Source organism: Gymnoscopelus braueri (assembly GCF_963280865.1).
Source record: "Gymnoscopelus braueri genome assembly, chromosome: 21".
Taxonomy (NCBI): domain Eukaryota; kingdom Metazoa; phylum Chordata; class Actinopteri; order Myctophiformes; family Myctophidae; genus Gymnoscopelus; species Gymnoscopelus braueri.
In genome coordinates this window covers 48,052,296-48,078,684 of record NC_137623.1, presented here as the reverse complement: position 1 = coordinate 48,078,684, position 26,389 = coordinate 48,052,296, and the positions used below count along the sequence as shown (strand labels likewise).

At 40.6% G+C, this 26,389-nt stretch overlaps 1 protein-coding gene across 1 annotated transcript; it reads left to right on the top strand.

Moving 5' to 3' along the window:
* Positions 1 to 306: 306 nt before the first annotated feature.
* Positions 307 to 20,485, top strand: hnf4g (hepatocyte nuclear factor 4, gamma; the record flags this gene model as incomplete). Its single annotated transcript, XM_080417553.1, has 11 exons — positions 307 to 436; positions 5,858 to 6,023; positions 7,971 to 8,065; positions 9,532 to 9,638; positions 10,305 to 10,454; positions 11,009 to 11,096; positions 11,629 to 11,781; positions 14,040 to 14,089; positions 15,004 to 15,190; positions 18,460 to 18,582; positions 20,349 to 20,485. 11 exons carry the CDS (start codon positions 307 to 309, stop codon positions 20,483 to 20,485), a joined length of 1,386 nt encoding a protein of 461 aa, XP_080273679.1.
* Between the last annotated feature and the right edge of the window lie 5,904 nt (positions 20,486 to 26,389).

The window sequence follows — 26,389 nt, the reverse complement described above, 5'->3', positions numbered from 1 at the left end:
CACACACACACACACACACACACACACACACACACACACACACACACACACACACACACACACACACACACACACACACACACACACAGTAAGATCAAGTCATGTGCAACAAGGTGAGAAATCTTGGCTCCGCCCCTCCACTTGTCCTTGGACCAATCAGACGGGGGTATTGATCACCTACACCTGAGATTACCTATACTCTGTAATGTCTGACAGAAGTGTAGGAGACACAGAGAGAGAGAGAGAGAGAGAGAGAGAGAGAGAGAGAGAGAGAGAGACGGCTTGGAGAGGAGTGCTAATAGAGGAATGAGGTATCCTGCTGCTGCTCAGAGTAAACCTCTGCTAGACATGGAAGTAACCAACTACTATGAGGGCCTGGACCCCTCCTACAGCACCCTGGGCTTTGAGAACGCTGAGGTCCTCTACGGAGGAGGAGGTGAGTGATGGGTGCTCACTGCTTATTATCATCACAGCCATGCTCAACCTGTGGGCCACGCTATGAGCTTGTAAATCCGCTATTTTTGAATAGCCAAATAAATCTTAAAATGACACAGATGCGTTCCCGGATTGAAAGGGTTAACACACCTACTTTACCACTACTGTCCCAGGCGGGTCATCCCAGAGTTAGGCTAGAGGTCAGAGGTCATATACTAGTTTGTTGTTATTTTTAGAAACATGAGGTCTTTTTCATAGTAGAACTCTTAGTACACATTGAATAATGTTGCTGTTGCCCCGAAACCTTGTGTCTCCATATTTCAACTTTCTGTTTGTAAATGAATGAACAAATGCCCTGTGTCGTTGTATAAAAGTGTTGCACTAACGTAGCGAAAATAGACCATTTTGAAAGTATTGGCTAAAGTGGTTGTGTGTGTGTGTGTGTGTGTGTGTGTGTGTGTGTGTGTGTGTGTGTGTGTGTGTGTGTGTGTGTGTGTGTGTGTGTGTGTGTGTGTGTGTGTGTGTGTGTGTGTGTGTGTGTGTGTGTGTGTGTGTGTGTGTGAGAAACATTGAACCAATGAAAAGTATTAACTCGTGAAAAGTATTAGCTTGTAACAAAATAATAACTACATTGTAGCCATTGGAACACGGATTATTTTTTACATATCGTTAGCCTCATAGCATATTTGCCTACAGTAAGTTACTTTTTGGTCAAATTGACATTTTTGCCTAGCTCTAATCTCCTAACACTGCTGCATCATTGTGCCTTATTGCCTACACTGTATGTCCTTAGCCAATCAGAACGCTTGTTACAATCCAAAATGACTTAAGCAGAAAGCGCTTTTAAGTCAACTTTTTGACTAGAAAAGATTTTTGAATGTAAGAAGCATTGTGATAGGCTGAGAACATTGGCAACCAGGCAGAATGAAGCAGCAGTTAGGAGAGTTGAGTTACGCAGATATAAATAAAAGCTGATGAACATGACTTAGGAAAAATTAGGTTTTTTTACTCATGATTGCATAAGTCACCTCGGTGACTTAGGCAGAAAATGATAATTTTTTCTTCTTTCCTGAAAACCTTAAAAATATGACTTTTAGGCTAACGATATCCTGAAAAAAGTAACGGTTTTGGACACACAAGGTTTCTTCCTGAATACAGGAAAAACAATATGTGCAGAGGAAGGGTTAGTGAGGAGTCTGCATGGTTCAGGTGTGTTGCAGTTGATTGGGTATAAATAAAGAAATACAACTATTTCTTCTCATGTGACAGTACAACTCCTATAGGTTGTTTCTGAACTCTCTGCCGTGTTAAGTAAGGTCTTTTGAAAAGCCTTTTTTTCTCTACAAAACTACAGTGTGCCTTGGATTCATGGAGCTAGGACACTTTCTGTTTATGTTTACCTTGAGAAGATCAATTCTTCCCATGTCCAGTGTTGGAACAAGTACTCAGATGTTTTTACTTAAGTAAAAGTAGCAATACCACAATTTAAAATGCTGATGATGGATGCTGATTCATGGATGCTGATTCAGGATACCTGCACGTATTGCAGATCCCTACACAGTAAAATCCTCAGCGGTAACTTTAACGGGTCCATTTGGTTGCATTTGACCAGTATTGGGCAGTAACGAGTTACTTTTAATATATTACTGTAATATTATTACCCAGTAACGAGTAGTGTAAGGTATTACTCTGCCAAAACAATAACAATATTGCTAATATTATACCATATTACTATGTAAACATTATTACATATTACTCAGGTTTGGTTGGCTGCCATTTGAAAACATTTCATTTAAAAGGTTAAGAGAGATTGCTACTTTATTTTTTGACTGCTTGGTGACTCTATTATCATTATTCCCCCAAAAATGTATTCAGTTCTAAAAGGAGCTGGCTAAACAGTATTTTTTAATAATATGTAATATAATATGTAATATAATATATTACTCTTTATTATATTATTACTTTTTTAAAGAGTAATATATAATAAGTAACATATTACTCTCCTGAGTAATATTGCCCAAGACTGCATTTGACACTCTCTTAACACTCATGATTTCCAGTGTGACTCATTCTACTGATTAGGTTAACTGATGATAGAAAAAGCTGTTATCTGTAGAAGACAGGATTGTAAGCATTTCTACAGCAGTATCTCAGTCTCATAAATAGATTGATATGGATTTGTAATGCCATTGGTGTATTGGTTTAAGGCCTTCAGCTTAGATTTAGGGCTTTAGTTAAGCTTTATCAACATTAATATTTTTATCACCATAAACTATAGTGCATGCAATTAATTATCAATCGGTTGTGATTCATGTAAATGATTGATCTCATAACAGCATGGCTATGCAGTGATAAATCTCAGTGGAGGAAAGAGGTTGGGTGACAAACAAGCACTACAATGTTAAAGCTTATTTTAATGATTAAATCATTATTTTAAAGGGAGTGGAAGTGACATTTTTCTCAACATGTGTTAAATAGCTTTATTTTCTGATAGCAATCATTGCTAGAGAGTTTAGTTTAGTTTAGTAACACAGGTGTCTCCCCGTCTCTACAGCTCTTTAGTAAACAGAAAACACATTTTCAGGTCAGGATAGTAATATCATCCAATGGAGAGAGAGAACTCATACAGGATGCAGGATAAACAAGTGCAATTGGAAGTGATGAACCAAAAAGAACTGAGCAGACAAAACTGGAACTGGAACACATAAAATGTATCAGGGATTCTCTCTCCAGACTGGATGAAAATGTCTATTTACTAAAGAGTTGAGCCAGGGAGACAACTGTTACTGAAAACCTGCAAATATAAATGTACAGTATAGCAATGATTACTCCCAGAATAGCTTTAACTTTTCAACAACAACAAGAAAAATGTTTTTTTTTTAATGGGGCTTTTTTATGCTTTTATTTAGAGGGGGATAGGTAAATGGGGAGAGAGATGGGGGGGTGTGACACCCAGCGAAGGTCGTCAGATGTTCTCAAACTTTTTTGTGTCAAGGACCCCCAAATTGATCCAAGCAAGGTGGAACACAATCGATTGATTGATTGATTGATCACGGCTGCCGTGTTAAGTGGTCAGATGGGTGGATCTGCGAACACTTTTGAGATTGTCAAGTGGGCCTGATCTAGAAATGGGAACCTCTGCTTTAAATAGTTATTAACAAGATGGATTTGCAGATAATGGTTCATAAATGTGTTTTTACAGTAGAGCAGGGAGATAGGGATCTTTCTGATGTGCTTGTGTCACTTGTAGCGCACGTGAACAAGACGGATACAACTGGTAGAACATTGACTTTAACTCTCCTTGGCACGGAATGGGCGTGTGTGTGTGCGTGTGCGTGCGCGTGCGTGTGTGTGTGTGTGTGTGGGGGGGGGTCTATAGGCATGGTTCTCAACCACTCAACCCAGCTAAAATGATGGGGAGTTGGTAACCAAATGGACCCTTATAGATCTTTAACTCTTGAGAGTGTAAAATGAAAGCAAATGGACCCTTACGGGTCCATTTGGTTTCATTTTACACTCTCAAGAGTTAGTTGTTAATTGTTCAACATCTGCATTACTTAATTAAAGAATGTTACGTTATTTTGATCAACGTTTGCCTGTTATCTCTCCTAATGGCACCACATCAATACATTACAGCATGTGGAATTGTGGACAAAACCGTATTCAACGACAATTAAATATTCTAAGTTTTGGGATGTGTTGGATTTGACATTGTGGTGTGTCACAGAGGTCATTATGTCGCATAATCATGTCCATGTGTGGAATTGTCTGGTTAGGGTGATCAGTCACACACAGGTCACAGACAATCCTATAGGAGAGTGTGATTGTCTCACACCTGTGAAGGGATGGAGTATCTACAGTATCTATATAAGATCATGATAGTATCATATCATTTCTGTATAAGACACTCTTGGTGAAGGTCCAGAGGGACACAAACCTCAGTGTTTGAATAAACTTGATACTGTTCAACGCACCTGCGTTAAGTGGTCAAGGACGTCAAGGACTGCAAAACAATATACAGTATGTGGCCCTGTACCCACATCTGAAAATATTTTTGAGCCAGGGATCCCCATACAAGATTGAAACATTTCAACAACACAACATTTTCCGAAAACAGATCTACAAGCTCACAACGTTGTGAGCTTGTAGATCTGCTATTTTCAAATAGCCGATGTGCTGTATTCAGCGTAGCGAGTTCATGTAGGCACGGAGGGCAGGAGGTTTATATGCTACGTTCACTCTCCCCGGACCCCCCCATTCATTTGCTAACAAACTAATTCCTTCAAATTCCCACAAGTCAGTACGTTCAACCTCACGTCATTCTCATTCGCTACAAGCCAACTCACTCACGCCCTCATTCCCACAGCGGTTCATTTAAGCAGCCTCTGTTCTCTGTTCATTCTACATGCTTTGCGTCTCAGCTGGTGTACAGCTGTTGGTTTTCAAATTCCCTCCACCTCCCCGGCCTCCTCCCTGTGGCATTTAGTTCATATTGTTAACACATTGAGTGCCAAAAACGGTCCGGACCGTTTTTGAGACGCTATGCGCTATGTGCCATAAACGGTCCGGACCGTTTTGGACCATTTTAGTTTTTTATATTTTTTCCCACGTGGGCGCTTAACGAAACTTTGGAATCATCCAAGGAGTCTCTAAGAAGGAGAGGCCGGATGTGGATCCATGTCAAAAATGCTTCCGGTCGTCCGCTCCAATGTTAACTCCTTGACTAAAAGCTTAATATCTCCTATTTCTTTTTAAGGTGGTGGAAATGAGCCGTTTTCGATCGGCGATCACTCTGCAATGGAGGATTGCGTTAGAAATATTATTGTTCCAGGCGTTAGTCGGGACCCTCCGCCGTCTCGCACGCAGGCTTTGTTTACATGCGCGTCCTCGTCGGGGCTTCTACAGCACGCAACATATCAGCGTAAGTGGATGGAAGATATGCTGGCACTAGATGTACCCTATTTTAATAAACCTCTGGCACACGATGTGTTAATAGGTTGATTCTGTGTATTGTACTGTGGTTCTATGGATTGTACTATGATTCTGTGTATTGTACTGTGGTTCTATGGATTGTACTATGATTCTGTGTATTGTACTGTGGTTCTATGGATTGTACTATGATTCTGTGTATTATACTGTGGTTCTATGGATTGTACTATGATATGTGGTAGTTTAATTATGCATCGAAGGTTCAATGTTATGTTTATGTAAAACTGTATTTTATGCTCTGCTCTGGGGGGGTTTGTGATTTTAGATCTGTAGTCCTGAAGTGAGTGTGTTAATAAGCATGCTGTGCAGCAGTTGTATCTGGTTTGACTGTAATGTAACCTTCTTCTGATCAGTGTTTGGATCTATTATGTATTGCGTTTTTTTGTGCAGATCCAAATAAAATAGTTAAAATGTGTGTGTGTGTATGTTGCAGACAGCATGCCTGCGGAGCCTGGTCTAGCGGGGACAGAGGGAGTCCACAGCCACTGTGCCATCTGTGGGGACAAGGCTACAGGCAAACACTACGGGGCCTCCAGCTGTGACGGCTGCAAGGGCTTCTTCAGGCGCTCCATACGCAAGAACCATGTCTACAACTGCAGGTAATCACACACACACACACACACACACACACACACACACACACACACACGCAGTGGTGTAAAGTAACTAAGTACATTTACTCAAGTACTGTACTTAAGTACAATTTTGAAGTACTTTTACTTTACTGGAGTATTTCCAATGTTCAATACTTCTACTTCTACTCCACTACATCTCAGAGGCAAATATTGTACTTTTACTCCACTACAATAATTGGAAAACTTTAGTTACTAGTTACTTTGCAGATATACACGCGTCGCGTTGTGAGCTTGTAGATCTGCTATTTTCAAATATTTAGTACTTTTACTTTTGGTACTTACATTTTGATGCCAATACTTTTGTACTTTTACTCAAGTACATTTTTAATTCTGGACTTTTACTTGTAACAGAGTATTTTTATATTGCAGTATTGGTACTTTTACTTAAGTAAAGAATTTGAGTACTTTTTCCACCACTGGGTACAACACACAGGGTACAACACAACAGAGACCCCTCGGGTAGATACAGTAGGTAGGTACTAGGTAGAACAGGTTGTAGGTTGTTTATGGTACTACAGAACAGAGCAATGACATCAGACATTGATCAAATCCGACCAGCATAACAAGTAGGAGCTGGGGTGGATGTGGGTTTAGTAAGAGCTTACTGATATGGAACAATCCTAGTGACTATTTACATCACTGATTTACTCTTTAAAATGATTGAGACGTGTATTGCGTGACATGAAGCAATAGCTGATACCCTTACAACTAAGATGTGCTCTCCTCAGTCACAGTGAGCTGTTTAAAATGCTGACCCCTTACCTCTCGCTGCGCTGCCTATTGCATAAAAGTCAAGTGTCTGTTAATCAGAATCAGATTTATTTATTACTCTAATATACGCTCCCCACTAGTTGTACTGTAACTTGTATCAAAGATTGGATAGATATGTAACTTGATAACGTGAGTAGGAATTACATGGAGGTTAGAAAATGGCATTTTGACCTGTAGACTCAGACTCGACGGGCACCAGGATTCTGGATTTTATGTCAGTACTGACGACTGACATTGAGCATAGCCAAGATGGAACCGTGAGCAGATCGCAATGGAAGGACGGAACCTGCTCTGTTTTTGTGGGGCCGGGGTTTAACTATGGCTGACAGTCTCTCTCTCTCTCTCTCTCTCTCTCTCTCTCTCTGAAGACGATATGAGGAAGAGACAGAAACAGCGATCTTTATAATTGTCACCAACAATTAAAGTACTACTCCATACTAAAGGTCCATCCATAGATCTCTACTAAGAGGCACTTAGATTAGTGTGTAATGGGCCTTTCAATGTGGAGCCCTTTTGCTTGAGGTGGACCGACAGGAGAGTTGTGGTTGTATGCAACTGTTGTGGTTGTATGCAACTGTAGTAGGTGTAAGATCCTATATGCCGGATGGACAACTTCTCTCCACTCCATAACCTCATGGACACGTATCCCATAGCCTGAACGGATGGTGGCTCTGGGATTATGAATTCACAAAAATGACATAGTTGCTATCGACCTTTTTGAAAAAAATATTTGGTTGAAATCTGTGGCCTATACTGGCAGCATGCACAAAATGACACCGTTCATGCATCTAGTAGTTTATGAGATTAGCTGCAGACAGACAGAGAGACAGGCAGGCAGGCAGGTAGACAGAGAGACAGACAGACAGAACTCAGGTTTAGTCAGTGGTGTGTTCTAGGTTTTTTCGGAGGGAAACGTTAATCATTCCCTGCACGACATGCGCGTGGTCGTGGAGATACGCTAGCGCGTTTTCAATGGATGAAATGGTTAGTAGAGGGCTACGCCTGGCTACAAAACGTTTTCACACTACGTACAGTATATAGTGTAACATGGTAGAAAACACCACTATACTTACGGTATTCCATGCACAGGTCCAGCACAGTATGTCACCATAATGTGTGTACTGTATATTCCATGCACAGGTTCAGCAGACAGTGTGTTGTGGATAAAGACAAAAGGAACCAGTGTCGATTCTGCCGGCTCAACAAATGCTTCAGGGCTGGTATGAAAAAAGAAGGTAAGAACACCTCACTCACAGCAAACTCTGATTCAACTAGTCTGAGAGCGTAGAAATGGACCAAACATTTACCCTCGCTGACTTAAATCAACACTCATGAGGATCTTGCAGTTCACCTATCTTTCCGCAAGAGAAGAAAAAAGCTTCATTTCCATGTGGCCCCTTCTTGAGTTTCCACATGTTTAATGAAGATCAAATGTGGATCAAACTTATAGAATGGCACTAAGGAAGGACATATTTCTTATGGCCATAAATAGGCAACAGGCAACAATCTTGACATGAAGAAGGTTCTTGTACTGAAATGTCAACCAATAAATTGATGGTCTTTGCATTACGTGTTGCATGGAGTCTCTACTTTAGATGCATTTATTTTGTTTTCCTCAAGAATCAGGAACATCAAGAATCAACAGGTTTACAGGCTTAAACAAGTGGGTGAAAGCAAGCTCCATAACCTTTTGCACCCGTTTCCTTTCTTGCTACGACGGACAGTAAATGAAACCAAACAGAGGCTGACAGTAAGACAGCTTATTAAACACAAACACTCATCCAAAATGGCTGCTGAAGAAAAGGCTGCAACACAGTTTGAGATGGGTGAAACAGAGTCATAAAATAGCTGCTGATTACGTAGGTGTGTGTGTGTTACGTAGGTGTGTGTGTGTGTGTGTGTGTGTGTGTGTGTGTGTGTGTGTGTGTGTGTGTGTGTGTGTGTGTGTGTGTGTGTGTGTGTGTGTGTGTGTGTGTGTGTGTGTGTGTGTGTGTGTGTGTGTGTGTGTGTTTATGAGGGTTATAACCTTGACGTGGGGTTTTTATGACAGCCAATCATGTGCTATTCAGACTTGTTGTTCTGGGTTGTGGCTGGTTAACGTTTGACTTCACACTCTCCTGCAGCCAACCTGTTTTCACCCTACTGAGCACTGCATCCCTTGTAGACTTAAACCCCATGTAACCACTTAAACCCTCTATTCTTAGTAAAACAGTTGCACCTGTACCATTTATTTCCATCTACACCAAACCTCGTCGCCAACGCTAGCCGCTCTAGCTCACAAGCATCGCAACACGATGCGTTGTGAGCTTGTAGATCTGCTATTTTCTAATGGTCCCCCTACAATATGGATGCTGGGGTTCAAGTGGTTAAACCCTGTTTAACTACTTACACCCTCTATACTCAGTGAAACAGACCTGAGTTGCAACTGTAGTTGGTACGCTATTTTTTCACTCTACACCAAATGTCTTTACCAAAAATAGCCGATCTACAAGCTCACTATGCGTCGCGGCACGTTGTGCTCCAGAATAGGGATGCACCCTTACTCATAGCTTGCAACCATGTTCTGCCGTCTATGCACTTCGTAACTGGCTGTTTTCCTATTGTCTGACTGCACTGGCAGTGTTTACGTCCTTTGTACAAGGCATTCTAGTACTTCTGTTTATGTAGACATATATCAATATTTCAAATGTGTGTTTTTCAGCCGTGCAGAATGAGCGGGATCGGATCAGCTCTCGCAGAAGCATCTCTGACTCACAAGACCTGCCTCCCATCACCGTCCTGGCCCAAGCAGAATCACTGTCCCAACAGGTATAGCCTCACTTTGTGTGTGCTTGTATTGCTATACATTTGCTATTCATTTTTAAAGTTTTAGTAAGGGGTCGGAGAGGCTTATCGTCGGTATCAGCCGAGAACACAGAATACACTAGACCCCAAGGAGATGGAATGCTATCAGCTCCCAGCACCGAGGCCATGTTACTCATACGCTGAGTTGATGGTGCCTGGGATCAAATACATGACCTTGTGATACAAAGGCGAGTGATCTACCAACTGAGCTACCCAGACACTCAAGTGCCTTTTTATGTCTTTTGTAAAGGACTTTTAGAGTTTTGTACTTAAATGTTGGATACCGGTGTCGTGCAAAATAGCTGATCTATGAGCTCACATTGGGTCGCACTATGCAGCATTGTGAGCTTATATACTGTGCATCAGCTCTGTTCAGTGTCCTTTTTTTTTACTTTAGGATAAAATGGCAAAGAAATGGCTTATAGAATTGCTGTCTTAAAACGTTGATGTCCTCATATGTGTAGTCATACCAACAATGTGTATGCATGTGTGCGAGAATGTGTGCACTGCACACCAACAGCTTACAACTCAAGAAACTCTCGCTTTCTCACATACATATGGATCCCTTACATTATGACAAAAGGATCTATCCATCCTTCCGTTCATCTCTCTCTCTCTCTCTCCCTCCAGATCAACAGTGCAGTCAGTATATCAGACACGTCAGACCAGAAGTCGGCCACGGTGACAGATGTGTGTGACTCCATGCGCCAGCAGCTGCTGGTGTTGGTGGAATGGGCCAAGTACATCCCTGCCTTTGGAGAGCTGCCTCTGGACGACCAGGTAAATCAACCTGAACTCTGACAGTGTACACTACCAGATCCTGTGTGAGAAACAAGCAACCAGGTCTAGGAAAACAAGCCCAAAATAAGCGACTATGGGCCACATGAGCACTTTAAACATATACAGTACATCAGCTATTTGAAAATAGAAGGATGTGAGCTTGTAGGTCTGCTATTTTCAAATAAAAACTTTGGGGAGAAATTATAATAAGCAGACCTGGCAAAACTGTACACTACACATGGAACCAAATTATTGCCTTTTATGCTTTTAGATGTATGTTAATTAGGGTGACACTGCTATAATCACGAAAATACACGCACAAATATATGATGACAAAATTATGTTTGGCTGCTATTGTTGTAATGCACATCTTGAACTACAGTCACTAATCTGTGTGTGTGTGTGTGTGTGTGTGTGTGTGTGTGTGTGTGTGTGTGTGTGTGTGTGTGTGTGTGTGTGTGTGTGTGTGTGTGTGTGTGTGTGTGTGTGTGTGTGTGTGTGTGTGTGTGTGTGTGTGTGTGTGTGTGTGTGTGTGTGTGTGTGTGTTCGTTCAGGTCAGCCTGCTCAGGGCTCATGCAGGTGAGCACCTTTTGCTCGGGGTCGCCAAGAGGTCGATGCCATATAAGGACTTCCTGGTTCTAGGTAAGAAGTGACCAACGTCCTTAGAAAGGACAAACGACAGCCCCCTGATGCATTAGAAGGACAATATCAGTCACCAAAAGCAGGAAGTGGGACATGTGTTTTCAATGAGTCTAACATGGTTAACATGGAGTTTGAAGTTCAATAGGCTTCTAGGAGAGGTGTCTCTTATTAAATGAATACCAGATATGTAAATATTGAATCAAGCAACTTAAAAACTGTCTGGGGTGCACACAAAAACCAGAGTGGAAGTTAACATAATCCCAGCAGTTTTTTAAAGTGAAATGCTCCTATAAGTAAAGACCGGACTACAGTTGTTGCACCTCTGCCACCCATTTGCCCCCCATCCGTGTGTGTGTGCGCGTGTTACCAGAATGGTTTAATTAAACGTGTGATGTATTTATACATGGACCAGGCCTTCCAAGATAAATATTCAATGTACCAACTGCTACTTGGAATTATAACAAACGTTGGGTACAGATGTAGACTTGTGGATTCAAATAAAGCATTACAATGTGTGTGTGTGTGTGCGCAGGTAATGGCTGTGTGATCCAGAGGAACAGCCCAGAGCCAGAGATCAGCAGGGTGGCTACGCGGGTGCTGGATGAGCTGGTCCAACCCTTCCAGGACATCCAGATCGATAACAATGAGTACGCAGCGCTCAAGGCTATCGTCTTCTTTGACCCCGGTAATGACAAACACACACGTCTGATAACATTACACTGTAACCAGCCAGCCAATAGCGACATGCTGCAGCTAAATGACTAATGTTGTAGCCAATGGTTTGTCAGTGCCTGCTAGTCTAGTTTAGTGTATTAATACAATGTATTAAAAAAAACCTACATATCAAAATAAGAAATGACTGGAAAAGGAAGGAAGCCTATAGGCTTATTCGGAATTCTTTCCTTAATGGAAGAGTTAGTTAAAAACAGACTTTATGTTCAATAAGAACAAAACAAAAGCATTGGAGCTTGCAAAAATACCAGCAGCACATAAAGAAGTAAAAAGCACAAAACCTGCATAGAAAGAGAAAGAAAATTAAAGAAAATAAAAAGTGAAGGAAAAAAGAGAAGAAAAGCGAAGAGAAGAAAAAGCAGAAAAACAAAAAAAAAACAGTCAGAATTACATATCAGTAATTAATCGAATAAATTGCTGTCGATTAGATATTTTTTTTATTGTTAATTGTTTACAGACAATTGGAAAAGGAAGGGGATGACTTTAAGAGAGTTCCACAACTGAGGGCCTGTATTTTATATGAAAAAAAAAAGGTTTTGTAGTGCAACAAAAAGGTAAAGTCTTCTCTTTTTTATTTTACTTGGTGAGTAAGAGTGAGTTAACAATGCAAAGTTATAATTCCATCATTTAGCAGATATATATTCTAGCTTATCCCCCATGTCACAGTTTGAAGTCACAGGTATTTGTGTCAGCCTGTGTGTCAGAGTGTGGCTCTTTGTCTGGACTAGTTATAAAGATGAAATTAAACCGTCTCTCCCACATGACATCATCATACTTTAACATTATTTCCTGCACATGAACAAACCTGATTTGAATGGAGGAGTCAATCATTGACACACTTTACAACACTGTGTGTTCCCTATAAGCACGCTGCTATTACTGCACACATCAAGATCTAAGCTGCACAGCCAGCAAAACAAGCTATTTCCCTGTTGATAAGGAGCCTTTTTGTTAGTGATAAGTGATTAACTCATTAAAAGAGCTCAAGATGATGAAAGTGGGGGAGAAGTGAGACGAAACAAACAAACAAACAAACAAAAGTAAGCGTTGCTACAGGAGACACAATCAAAGGCCCAAAACAGTCAAAGTAGATAATAGGAAAGTTAATCACATGGACCCTAGCATCCCTATTCCATCCCTATAACATTCAGCACAAATAGCAGATTTACAAGTGGAAGTTGTAGCTTGTAGATTGAGTTTTAATGGTTAAAATAAATAGAGAAACAAACAGATAAAACTGAGTAGAAACAAAACCAATAGCCTACCGTTTTTTCAAGATACATTTTCCAAGATACATTTTCCCCATTACCTATCCTATTGGATGACTAGGGTTGATGACATAAATTGTAAATTTTCTACCCTGTCCGTGATGTTATATCTCTCATCATCATTGTATCTCAGTCTTCCATATCTCTTTTTCAACCTCCATAGCTTATTATTACTTTTTAAGAATATTATTTGTGCTTTATTACTGATAGTGACAGTGAGAGGGAGACAGGGAATCACATGCAGCAAAGAGACTCGGGTGATTAGGGTCACATTCGAACCCGGGTCAGCTGCTGGAAGGACTATAGCAGAGGTTGTCAAACTTTGGGGTCATAGCATAGCCTGTGTTTCATGTTTTTAAATACGTTTCTGGCAACAGATACAGCATAGGCTTTACTGTATGCGTCCATTTAAAAATGTGTACAGAAACTTTAGCTTTTAAACAAAGTCAATAAGACACAATATCAGCAGGAATCACAGCGTTGTAAGTTTATTTTCTAATAAATATTCCTATTCTAGGCTACCAATGTACGCTTTGGTTTTAAATACGCTTCATTTCAACTTTGAAATTGCACTATAAATGAAGTGTAGGTCAACAAAACAGGTATAAAAAAATGGTTTTTAGCCTTATTTGTGTGGTATGGACTCTTACCAGGTATACCACCTGGGGGCGCCCTCTCCATAGCTTATTATGAGCACAATACCCTTTCCCATTTCATATGACCTGTCCCACCTTCCCTCCTCCTCCGCCCAAGCAAATCTCTTCATTTTGCCGTGATTCCCCAGTTTGATCATACATTATTATTGCTTCAAATCCCACTCATATCCTCAAATTCCATCTCCCATTCTTCCCCTTTCTTGGTTTCCATCATCACTCCCTGATCTATATCTCCTGCCTCCATCCATCCCCCTGCGTGTGACCCCTCCACCTCTGGCCTCCCCCAGATGCCAAGTCCCTGAGGGACCCGTCCAAGATCAAGGCCATGCGCCTGCAGGTGAGTCAGCTGTTGAACCCTCACAGGCGGCTTACTTTAAAGCTGTGCCTCTCTTCTATATTAATGTTTCCATTAGTGCGTTGGTTCTCAAAGTGGGGTCCGGGGACCCCCAGGGGTCCTTGGGGGGGCGGTTCCAGCAAAACGTGTTAATATAGCGTCACAATAATTTTAACCACTTTAACCTTTTACACTTTGGCTAAAATATCAAAATATATAGCAAAGATTTGAGTTACATGTAACGCATGTACACTCTCAGAGTTACAGGCCTGTAAGGGTCCATTTGGTTCCATTTGTACACTCTCAGAGTTAAAGCGAACATTTGTAACTCAAATCTTTGATTCTGGGGGTCCCTGGAACAAAATATTTTGACATGGGGGTCCACGGCCAAATACATATCATTTTGGGGGTCCTTGACATGAAAAAGTTTGAGAACCACTGCATTAGTGGACCGTTCGGAGCAACTGCTTGAGTTAATACTCTAGTCTGACTTTCCAACAAGGATTAAAAACATCCATTTCTACAATAACTGTTTTGAATGTGAAATCATTTCAAACTGTCTAACCTGCAATATTATTACAATTATTATTATTGTTATTATTACTGCTCATCCAGTTTGTTTTCCTGCAATACATTCTCAATCTAGGATGCCATGCCAGACATAATGACATTTCCGCATGGCAAATGTGTTTCTTTCAGTAGCTAGTCTACATTTGAAAGAGAATTAGATTAACTGCTTAAACCCTACTATACTGTAGTTGACCAGGGTACCCCCAGGGCTTTATATTAGGTCTGCTAGTATTTCCTTGTACACCAAATCTCTTTGCCTGATGTTTGGCCCAGAATATGGACGCTAGTCGTAGTCGATCATGTGGTTAAACCAATGTGTGTGTGTGTGTGTGCGTGCGTGCGTGCAGGTGCAGATGAGCCTGGAGGACTACATCAACGACCGTCAGTATGACTCTCGGGGTCGTTTTGGAGAGCTGCTGCTGCTGCTGCCCACACTGCAGAGCATCACCTGGCAGATGATAGAACAACTGCACTTCATCAAGCTGTGTGGCCTGGGCAAGATAGACAACCTGCTGCAAGAGATGCTGCTGGGAGGTAACGCATTAAGATAGCTAAACACAATGTTACACAACCTGCTGCATAAGATGCTGCTGGGAGGTAACACATTAAGATATCTAAACACAATGCTACACAACCTGCTGCATGAGATGCTGCTGGGAGGTAACGCATTAAGATGGCTAAACACAATGCTACACAACCTGCTGCATAAGATGCTGCTGGGAGGTAACGCATTAAGATAGCTAAACACTATGCTACACAACCTGCTGCATGATATGCTGCTGGGAAGTAACTCATTAAGATAGCTAAACACAATGCTACACAACCTGTTGCATGAAATGATGCTGGGAGGTAACGCATTAAGATAGATAAACACAATGCTACACAACCTGCTGAAAGAAATGCTGCTGGGAGGTAACGCATCAAACAATAACAAAAACATGATTAATGATTAACATACTGATGATTGCACTTGACAATTTGTATATGGTAAAAATGGTTGAAATTTCAGTTTCTTAGTTTATTTCTTTTTCTCAGTTCTCTGTCTGCTGGAAATGTCTAGCCAAATGATTTGGGGTTTGTCCGCAAGTGTCTTTCCAAGTTCTCTTTCTTCACCATCACTGGGCAGTTCTCACTGATGAGACAAATACTTAGAATTCTGATGACATCGCAGTTCCATGTATGGTACACAAATACATATGGCTGAGGTTTCAGTTCCTTATTAATTTTTTTCAGTTCTGTCTAAATTTCAATTCCTTTTCAATTTCAATTTCTAGTCAAATGGTCAAAAAGTGTCTCTCCATGTTCCCTTTCTTCACTATCACTGCATAGTTGTTGCAATTCATGTCTTTTGTCTCATGACATCTGTCCCCAAACTCGTACTGATGTCTTGTCTCATTAGCTCACAACGTGTCACAGTGAGCTTGTAGATCTGCTATTTTCAAAAGATTTGTATACATTTTGAAACATTCTGCCTAAGGGGTACTTTTACTTTTGTTACTTTAAGTGTATTTTGATGCCAATACTTTTGTACTTTTACTCCAAGTACATTTTTAATACAGGACTTTTACTTGTAACGGAGTACATTTTCTACATTGTGGTATTGATACTGTTACTTAAGTAAATAATTTGAGTACTTCTTACACCACTGCCAACAGTGATAACATGTCAACTGATAAGAGGCACACTGGTAACTGGTGACAGAGGATTGGTGTTCAGTAAATATTAACCTTGGAGAGATATAAATATTAACCTTAGGATAGATACATATTTCCAAACATGCTCAACTGGAGCAAAGCAGGCGAGCTGTTAATCAACAGCAGACACCGTCACGTATTATCTATACATTCATTTGACACTATCACATGTTTGCCTTGTGTGAACACATTCCCTTGCAATAACATTTGGGCTTGATTTGTAATAAATGCATTTTCTTAAGCCCTATGTACTTTGTTGTACAACAAACAGCAAACATAGCAGATCTACAAGCTCACAATGTGTCGCATGGTAACACATTGTGAGCTTGTAGAACGGCTATTTTTGGGTATTAAAAAAAGGAAAGAAATTAGAACTTTGCATTTTATGCAAGTGCATACAATTTGCCGAAAATAGCAAATAAGTAAGTGAGTTGGAGAGGCTTATTGACAGTATCAGCCGAGAACACGGCACATGGATTCCCCCCCATCTCCCCAGCAAATCGAACCCTGTCATTTTGTAATGTAGAAGAGCCTTCCCTCTCAGTGATCACGGTTTCTTTCTGACATTTTCTGAAGGAGACAATGTGACATGAGACATTTTGTACAAAATGGACCCAAAAGGGTCTACAAAATGTCTTCTAAATCCTAACAGTTTTCTGAAAAACTTATGTTACTATATCAGCAATCTGGGAACCCATCGCCAACTGAAAATGAAAAACAGCGCCCTCTGCTGTTTGTTCTATGTCTGTTGGCTCTGGGCGGAAGAAAACGTGTCACCAGAGCGCAAGGAAACCGGGGTTTAGAGGTCTGCCTTCAGCTTTCACTTCCGGTGGGTGCCACTATGTTTTCATTCCCACTAACAATATTTCTACACGGAACACTAACACCACTTCTCCCAGAGAACATGGATCGTTTTGGTTATAAGCCCACTTGTTTCTATGATGAAAGAGTAAGTTAAAATGTGAATATCTTTCCGTGGTTTTGTCTGCTCCGCGGACGCTATTGTTAAATTAGTTTGGGTTTGTTTCGAGGGGGAAAGATCGACGGACATGTGAATCCCGCCCACTACATTTGATTGGGTAAAGCGCGGCCTGCTTCCTGATCTGAATGCGCACACGTTATGACGAACCTCCCCGACAGATTCCAACGCAGTGCAGAATCTGTTCTTGAGAGATTACTATATCAGTAATCTCTCAAGAACAGATTCTGCTCTCCGCTTGAATCTGTCGGGGGGGTTCGTCATAACGTGTACGCACTGACCTACAAGTGGGCGTGCCTTCAGATCAGGAAGCAGGCCGCGCTTTACCCAATCAAATATAGTGGCCGGGATTTACTGTCTGTGCTCTGCTTCCCACTAAAAACAAACCGAAACTCATTTAACAATAGCGTCCTCGGAGCAGACAAAACCACGGAAAGATATTCACATTTTAACTTGCTCTTTCATCATAGAAACAAGTGGGCTTATAACCAAAACGATCCATGTTCTCTGGGAGAAGTGGTGTTAGTGTTCCGTGTAGAAATATTGTTAGTGGGAATGAAAACATAGTCGCACCACCCGAAGTGAAAGGCTGAGGGCAGACCAAAACCCTGGTTTCCTTGCGCACGGGTCCACCATATAGCCTCTCCCAGAGCCAAGTGAAAGAGTAAAAAACAGCAGAGGGCGCTGTTTTTCCTTTTTATTTGGCGATGGGTTCCCAGATTGCTATATCAGTGGTTCTCAAACCTTTTCATGTCAAGGACCCCCAAAATTATATATATTTGGCCGCGGACCCCCATCCCAAAATATGTTGTTCCAGGGACCCTAAGAAGCAAAGATTTGAGTTACAAATGTTCGCTTTAAAACATATATATATATATTCAAAGATTTGCACACAATTTCAAGATTTTTCAAAAATAGCAGATCTACAAGCTCATAGTGCAGCACTCGGTGCCGCGCTATGAGCTTGTAGATCTGCTATTTTTTTAATAGCCAAAGAAATCTTAAAATGACACAGATGCGTTCCTGGTCTTAATGGATTCATTTAAATGATTGTGCGTGCCTTTATTGTTCCAGTGTACAGTATGTTTGTGTACTAATGGGGGGGGTGTGTGGTTATGTTTCTCATCCAGGTCTGTCCACAGACCCCCCTCACCTGCCCCACCCATCTCACACCCAGCTGGCACAGGACCCCCTGACCGGGCACACACTGCTGATCAGCGCCATGCCCGTACCGCACCACACCATGCAGATAGGTAAGACACGCCCCCCAGGGTAAGACACGCCCCCCCCCCCCCAGTTTTTTTTATGTTTTCCTTTTAGCATAGCTTGTTAAAGGTAGGGTAAGGGATATTTTGGGGTGAAAACAAAAAGTGTTTTATTAAAAGTTTACAGCACTATATTCTGATTGTAATCATTGCTATAGAGTAGTTCAGTAACAGTCGATCTCCCTGTCTCTCCAGCTCTAACAGAAAATGAAATTTCAGGTGGGTTGCAAACGCTCAGCCAATCAGGAGAGAGTACCCATTTATCAGCTTAAAGGGTTAGTTCAGATTTTTTGAGTATTTTCTGTAGGAAATACTTACCATTAATGTAGTGGTTGCAAAGATATTAATTGATTGCCCGAGTCCCGTGGTCCGAGTTCTGGTCCGGTTCTGATGAATATGAAGTAGTTCCGGTAGATTAGTAGATTTGGTGGGGGCCACTCATTAAAAATAAATTAATAAAAAAAAATTGCATCATTTGTATTGTTGACCTATTTCTATCATATATTGCAGGTTTAGTTCAATTTCGACCCCTCTGTCACACCATTTATCATTCCATTCATCTTAGGTACAGTAGAAAAATGTCATAACTCCATCCCGGGTCCACCACAGCTTAAAACGTGCGCGGATAGGCCTTGCGTTAGATCGCGTATTTTAATAGCTTTTTTTTTGTTTGTTTTTTGGTGAGATCTGACGTTCATAGTGACAGAGCACTATGCAAAAAAAAAATAAAAAAAAATAAAAAATAAAAGGAAGTCTCGCTAGACGAGATTGAAATCTCGAGATTTCAATCTCGTCTAGCGAGACTTCCCTTTTTTTCTTATTTTTTTCCCCGGTTGCATAGTGTTCTGTCACTATGAACGTCAGATCTAAAAAAAAAAAAAAGCTATTAAAATACGCGTTCTAACGCAAGGCCTATCCGCGCACGTTTTAAGCTGTGGTGGACCCGGGATGGAGTGAGAGACAGCGAACCGTCGCGGTCGCAAGTGGAGTTCGCCCCTCCTGGATGGAGTTATGACATTTTTCTACTGTACCATTCATCCTAAGATATTATAACATCATATATAGTGTTACAGTATACAGTTCCACTTTTGTCTGCTCGTTTCTTTGTGTCATCACTTCCAATTTCACTTGTTAAATCTGTATCCTGGGTGGATAAAATTGGTATCACGACCTGAAAAGGTGTTTTCTGCAAATAAGATTCTATTTGAGAACATTCAACTTATAAGCAAAAGACAAAAATAACTATTTGCCAGATAAAATGTTTAATTAAGTATATTATTCAACTTAGACAACTACTATGAAGCAAGCAAGCATGTAATTGTGCATTGCATCCACACAAACAGAACCTTATTCTATACTTAAACCCTGTTCCAAAATCAAAGTCTATAAGCTCACAACACATTGTGACACATTGTGAGAAAAAAATAAAATAAATACACACACACACACACACACACACACACACACACACACACACACACACACACACACACACACACACACACACACACACACACACACACACACACACACACACACACACACCCTTCCAACATATACAACAGTAGTCACCAAAATGAGTCAAATTCTTTTCTTTACTGCATCTCAGTTTTGATCTCACGTTGTTGATTTTGCAGCCTAATCTATGCTCCGTCGCAATGAGCTTGTATATCTGCTATTTTGGACGTGCCACACTGTCGTGCGAAGAGGCATAAATGGGGTCTAACTCTTCTGTCATGTGTTGTTTTGTGCAGCGTCTCCGGACACCCCCATCCCATCTCCTCCCCAGGGTCCTACTGCCCCGACTCCAGAGATGTACAAAGCCTTCCCTCCTCAGCCTCCCGTTGCTGCCTCCGCTAGCCCCTCCCCCCCCACCCAGACGCAACTCTGATGACCCCGAACTCCCACCACCATGTTTAGGTGAACAAATTAAGCTTGGTCCTATTCTAATAATAGGCCTCTATGCATGACTGTTAGGGCCCGTGTCCGCATAGAACATCTTCTGAGGGCCCGGATCACTGCCGTAGTGGTCCGGGCACCTCGGCTCCGAAGTAGCCTGACCACTTAACTTAAGTGGTCATATGGGTGGGCCACGAACACTTTAGAAAAAGGTCGAGAACCACCCGATCCCGTGTCTATGCTGTTAATGCTTTTTATGCTTTAAGATGCAGTAAAATGCAAAACAAAGCTACATTTTAATAAATAGATTTTTTTGGCAACCTGGGGCCTTTCATAGTAAAGCATAATAGTGAATGTTTATATGTATATAGCCTACACACAGCATCTATTTCCTGTCTTTGATTAACCCATTCAATCTGGGAACGCATACTGTCATTTTTGATTTTTAGCTATAACCATTATTTTATACTTTGGGCTATTCAAAAATAGCAGATCTACAAAGCTCATTGCGCGGCACTGTGTGCTGCACTACAAGCTTGTAGATCTGCTATTTGTTTTGAAAAATCGTGAAAATGTATGCAAATCTTTGAATATATATATATTTTTAAAGCGATTCATTTTTTTTTACTCAAATCTTTGCTTCTGGGGATTCTGCAAATGTCTTCTAAATCCTAACAGTTTTTTTTGGGGAAAAAAATGATGTTGCTGTGGTTCTCAAACTGTTTTCATTGTCAAGGACCACCCAAAATGATATGTATTTGTCCACGGACCCTCCCAGCTCAAAATATTGTGTTCCAGGGATCCCCAGAAGCAAAGATTTGAGTTAAAAATGAGTACATATTTATATATTCAAAGATTTGCACACATTTTCATGATTACTTTTTTTTTCAAAAATAGCAGATCTACAAGCTCGTAGTGCGGCACTCGGTGCCACGCTATGATCTTGTATATCACCTATTTTTTAATAGCCAAAGAAATCTAAAGTGACACAGATATGTTCCCGGTCTTAATGGATTAATAACTGAACCCAGCCACAGCGTTTCCTTGGTAGCCTGCTGTGTTATATTAGTCTGGAACACTTGCATAAAATGTAAAGTTATTGAACCAGCTATTCAACCCCCAATGTTATTGACTTTGTGCCAACTCAGTACTTATGTGAGGCCAAATTTAAAGGCTTCAGACAAATTCATTTAATGCCTCTTAAGTGCGTAACGACAATTTGAGAGATTTAAACGGAGGTATTAAGGCTCAATAAAGAAAAGGGCCTACTCAGAGATTTTCAGTGTGCAATTCCATTTGTTAAAAAAAGTATAATTTTAAGAACATAAGCAGTGGGGGAAAGTAACTAAGTACATTTCCTTGAGTAATGTACTTATGTTAAAAAGGGAAAAAAATATCTGTATATTACTTGAGTATTTGTATTGTTGAATAATTTAGCTCCACCACATTTCAAAGACATATATTGTACTCATGACTCCACTACATTTCTAGGAAGGGAAAAAGTACACAATGAATTGACCACACAACGCACCGTGAGCTTGTAGATCTGCTATTTCACTATGTTTTGAAAAAATCTGTAAAATGTTCTATACAGCAATGCATTGATAGTATATTGTATTTCTGAATACATGAGTATTCTTTGTTTAAAAGCATGTACTTTTGAATACTTTTAAAAGCAAGTCATCTGATGAGCAACTTTCATTTGTTGAGTAACATTTGACCAGGAGTGTCTATACTCTAGTACACTCTACACACTGAACTAGATGGTTCAGTGTGTTGAGTGTATCTCCTAATACCCATCAAATTGTTCTGTCAAATGTGTAAATATTAAAACTACTACCGATACTGATAACTACAATACTAATTGCAATACAAATAAATTCATTCAACAGTCATAAGAGTGGCAATATTACCCTCTTGTGGTCAAGAAATAGATTGCAACTAGATACAAATCATAGATGTATTTTGTGCTTCACAGTGTCTCTGTTGTGTGTATACTGTATGAATGAAACAGGGACTTATTACCATGCTATGTACATTTGTGAACAAAAAATATGTGCATGCTATTATGCTAAAAAGCTTATTATATATATTTTTTTGAGTGTGGAATTAGCTTTTGGGGTTTTAACTGAGCAACATGTCTTGCGTAAAAACATCTATAATTTAATGTATTGTTGATGTTTTGTTGTGTCATTTACTGTATGTGTATTTGAACTTTATTTCCTTTTTCTTCAGGCCCTGATCTAGGATCAGTAGCCTGGTTGCATGACTTTATGCGATTCCATACACTTCAAACAGATTTGCAATAAATATGTTAATAATAATAATAATAATATGGTTATCATTATAAAATGTTATGTATACAACTAACTAAATGTATAGACAGCCGCCATTCCTTCAAAGTAAATTTGGATTTTGCTTTCTTGAATTTATCAAATCAACAATTGCATTCAAGTATTGGGTTTGTTTGTGTGGATATGAATGCCTTTCTTGAACAGTGCCTTAAAAATGTTGAATTTATGTGAAATGCAGCAATCTACTGGTTAAAATACAAAAAAATATATTTGGGAAAACAAAAATCTTGTCGAGTGCTTTATTTGAATTGAAATAAATGTCAGGTGAGTGTGAATTAGAGATCATCACCATCATCTAGCCATAATTGTCTCCGCCAGGCCGAAAGGCATGGCGAGAGAGTATGTTTTGCCCCCTGTCCGTCCGTCCGTGTGTGTGTCCGTCCGTCCGTCCGTCCGTCCGTGTGTCCGTCATTCTGTCATTTTGTGTACAGCTAATCTCTGGCACCGTTGGCTTGTTTGCAGTGAAACTGTGCACACACACTCCCTGGATGTCAGAGCAGAACCTCTGCCCCAAATTCTTCAAATTAGCCTTTTATAGTGCCACCAGGAGGCCGCTTTTTGCAAAACACATTTCTTGACAGTACTCCTACAGATTTTATCCAAACATCACGCAAATCAGTACACAGTATTTCTATAGTCATGTGATCAACACGGATCTGTCCAATTTTCCATATTTCATCCTGATTGGCTAAGGTTGGCTTCCAAAGTTTGCAGGATTGCTCCGTTTTCAACAAAATGCCTCAAATCATGAACGCAGCTTGCGATTTCCGTGAGATTTCACACGCACATTCCCACTAGGCCGAGGAACAAATGCCACTTGAAAATGTTCAAATCAGCCTCATGGTGGCGCTATAAATGGACGATTTGTGTTTTTAACTATAACTGCACCGATCTGCATGAAACTTTGCACGCACACTCCCTAGAGGTCAAGGAAAAACAACTGCCCTGCATTTTTCACATTTGCCTTTCATAGCGCCACCAGGAGGCCGACTTATGTAAAACACATTTTTTGATATTAAGCCTTCAGAATTTATCCAAATTTCACGCACATCGGTACACATGCTCTCTATAGTCATGTGATCACGATGGATCTTTTAAATTTTTCATATTCCATCCTGATTGGCTAACATTGACATCTAAAGTTTGCAGGAGTGGCCCGTTTTGAACAAAATGCCACAAATCATGAATGCAGCGTCCGATTGCGGTGACACTTTGCGCGCAGATTTGCACTACATTGAAGAACAAATGCCACCCTTTTAACATTGCCCTATTATAGCGCCACCAGGAGGCCAATTTTGCAACACTTTTCTCTTTTATATTACTCCTGCAAATCGGTACACATATAGTCAAGTGATCAAGATGGTTCCGTCCGATTTTTCATATTCCATCCTGATTGGCTAATTCCGAACATTGCTGCCCCACAATAACCTACCTGACCTGGCGGAGACCTGTGCTCCGAGGAGCACTTTTTCTAGTTGTATACTATTTCCAAATGTGCCAAAATGTCTTATGTCAATGTGCTACACATTTTAAAATGATAGTATTTCTGCAGGAATCAAATCAGTGCCCTATCTATTCTGAAGAACACGACTGGCATTTCAATAATTGGATCTTATCAGTAGTCAATCCTTTCCTCACACATTACATAAACAAAACAAAACAATAATTATTGTTACAAAAGTTTCTCACAATTACATGTATGTATTTATTTTTCAAAGCACAAAATGTGTCACGTACATAGACAAGTCATGTGTCCGTGTTGATGACACCTGGTGTGAATGACACCTGGTGTGAATGAATTGTGTATTGTAAATTATAATACAAAACCCCTCAGAACTGGTGGTAGACTATTAAGTGCAGATGGCTCCCCCTAGAGGCCAAGATAGAAATGACAGCACAGCTACTGTACATCCCAGACAGAAATGTAGTGTGTGTGTGTGTGTGTGTGTGTGTGCGTGCGTGCGTGCGTGCGTGCGTGCGTGCGTGTTTGTGTGTGCGTGCGTGCGTGCGCGTGCGCTGTGAGCGCATGTATACCAAGTGCAATGTTGTATATCCACTCATTCTGTTCTCATAAAACGGGAAGAGGTCAACAAATAGAGAAGGAAAAAGCAATTCCTGTCCAATAAAAAATATGTTTGGTATCCACATACTCCCTCAACCAGAAATAAAATGAGGACACAGTATTGTTTCCGTATTGGCACCAGGCCTATGCAGTGTTGACAGTCAGGCCAAGATAAATTGACAGATATATTTCAATAAGGTCTCACCACACACCGTAATATGGTGTGTGGGTCGTCCATTACTTTCCTCGCAGAAGTCATCATTTCCCGCCCACAGTTCAATTGGTCAGAGATACCGTCGCTGGCAAGGTGGAAACCTTGTATGTCCAAAAAAACGTTGGAAGAAAAAATAGAACCCTGTGTTGCAATGGATCCAATGTAACGATTTTAGTCACAAGCTCTTGTAAATAAGATCAAAGATTTGCAAAAATGTTCAGGATTTTTCATAAATAGCAGAGTGTACGAGAATACGAGCTTGTATTTTTGAATAGTCAAAGTATAACATAATGGTTATAGCTCAAATCTAATCCATTGTGTTGGACTGGATCCATTGTAATGATTTTAGTCACAAGCTCTTGAAAATATTTTTCATCTGTTAAATATTTGTAAAATCCACAGACGCACTTTTAACCAACTTTCACTTTCAAAATATTTCGTAAATAGCAAAAAAATATCTGATCTGCAAGCTCGTAATCGGCTATTTTCACAATGTTTGCGTGACATTGTTTTTATACTAAGTAGGGCATTCATTTATAGAAGTGGTTATTTTCCAAGTCAAGTACCCCCAAATTAATATGTATTTGGCCACAGACCCCCATCTGGAAAGAGTGTGTGCCAGATGCAAGATTTGTGTTGTTAAACATTTCCAAAAATATACCAAAATGGTAATTTTTTTTCAAGATTTATATGAACTAATTTAGCTGGGGACCCCCTGGAACCTCCTCAAGGAGAACCACTGAGAACCCCCCCTTTGAGAACCACTGATTTCTAGAAAACTGTAAAAAGTTGAAATACGGCGATACGAGGTTTCTGTCCGACAGCGTCGATATGCATTCTGTATCCCAAGCTTCACTGGGCGCCCGCACTGCCAGATGATGCTGCTCATCAAAAAACAAAACGCTTTTGCCCTGTGTGTGTGTGTGTGTGTGTGTGTGTGTGTGTGTGTGTGTGTGTGTGTGTGTGTGTGTGTGTGTGTGTGTGTGTGTGTGTGTGTGTGTACCTGTGAGGTCACACCGTGTGAGACAAACAAACTCGGAATACACGACAGCCGGGGTGCAATTTAAAACTGAAGATGCGTTTGGGGGTCCGCAATACACTTTCGACTCCCCCCGCGAATGTGTTCTATCAACCCGCCGTGTTTATGGGTTTGTGTACAGTATAGGTGTGTCCGTGTCTTGAGTTCATGTGTAACCGGCTCCACATGCATGCATACGGAAAAACCGTGCATGTTTACACAGTGCACACGTGTGTGTGTGTGTGTGT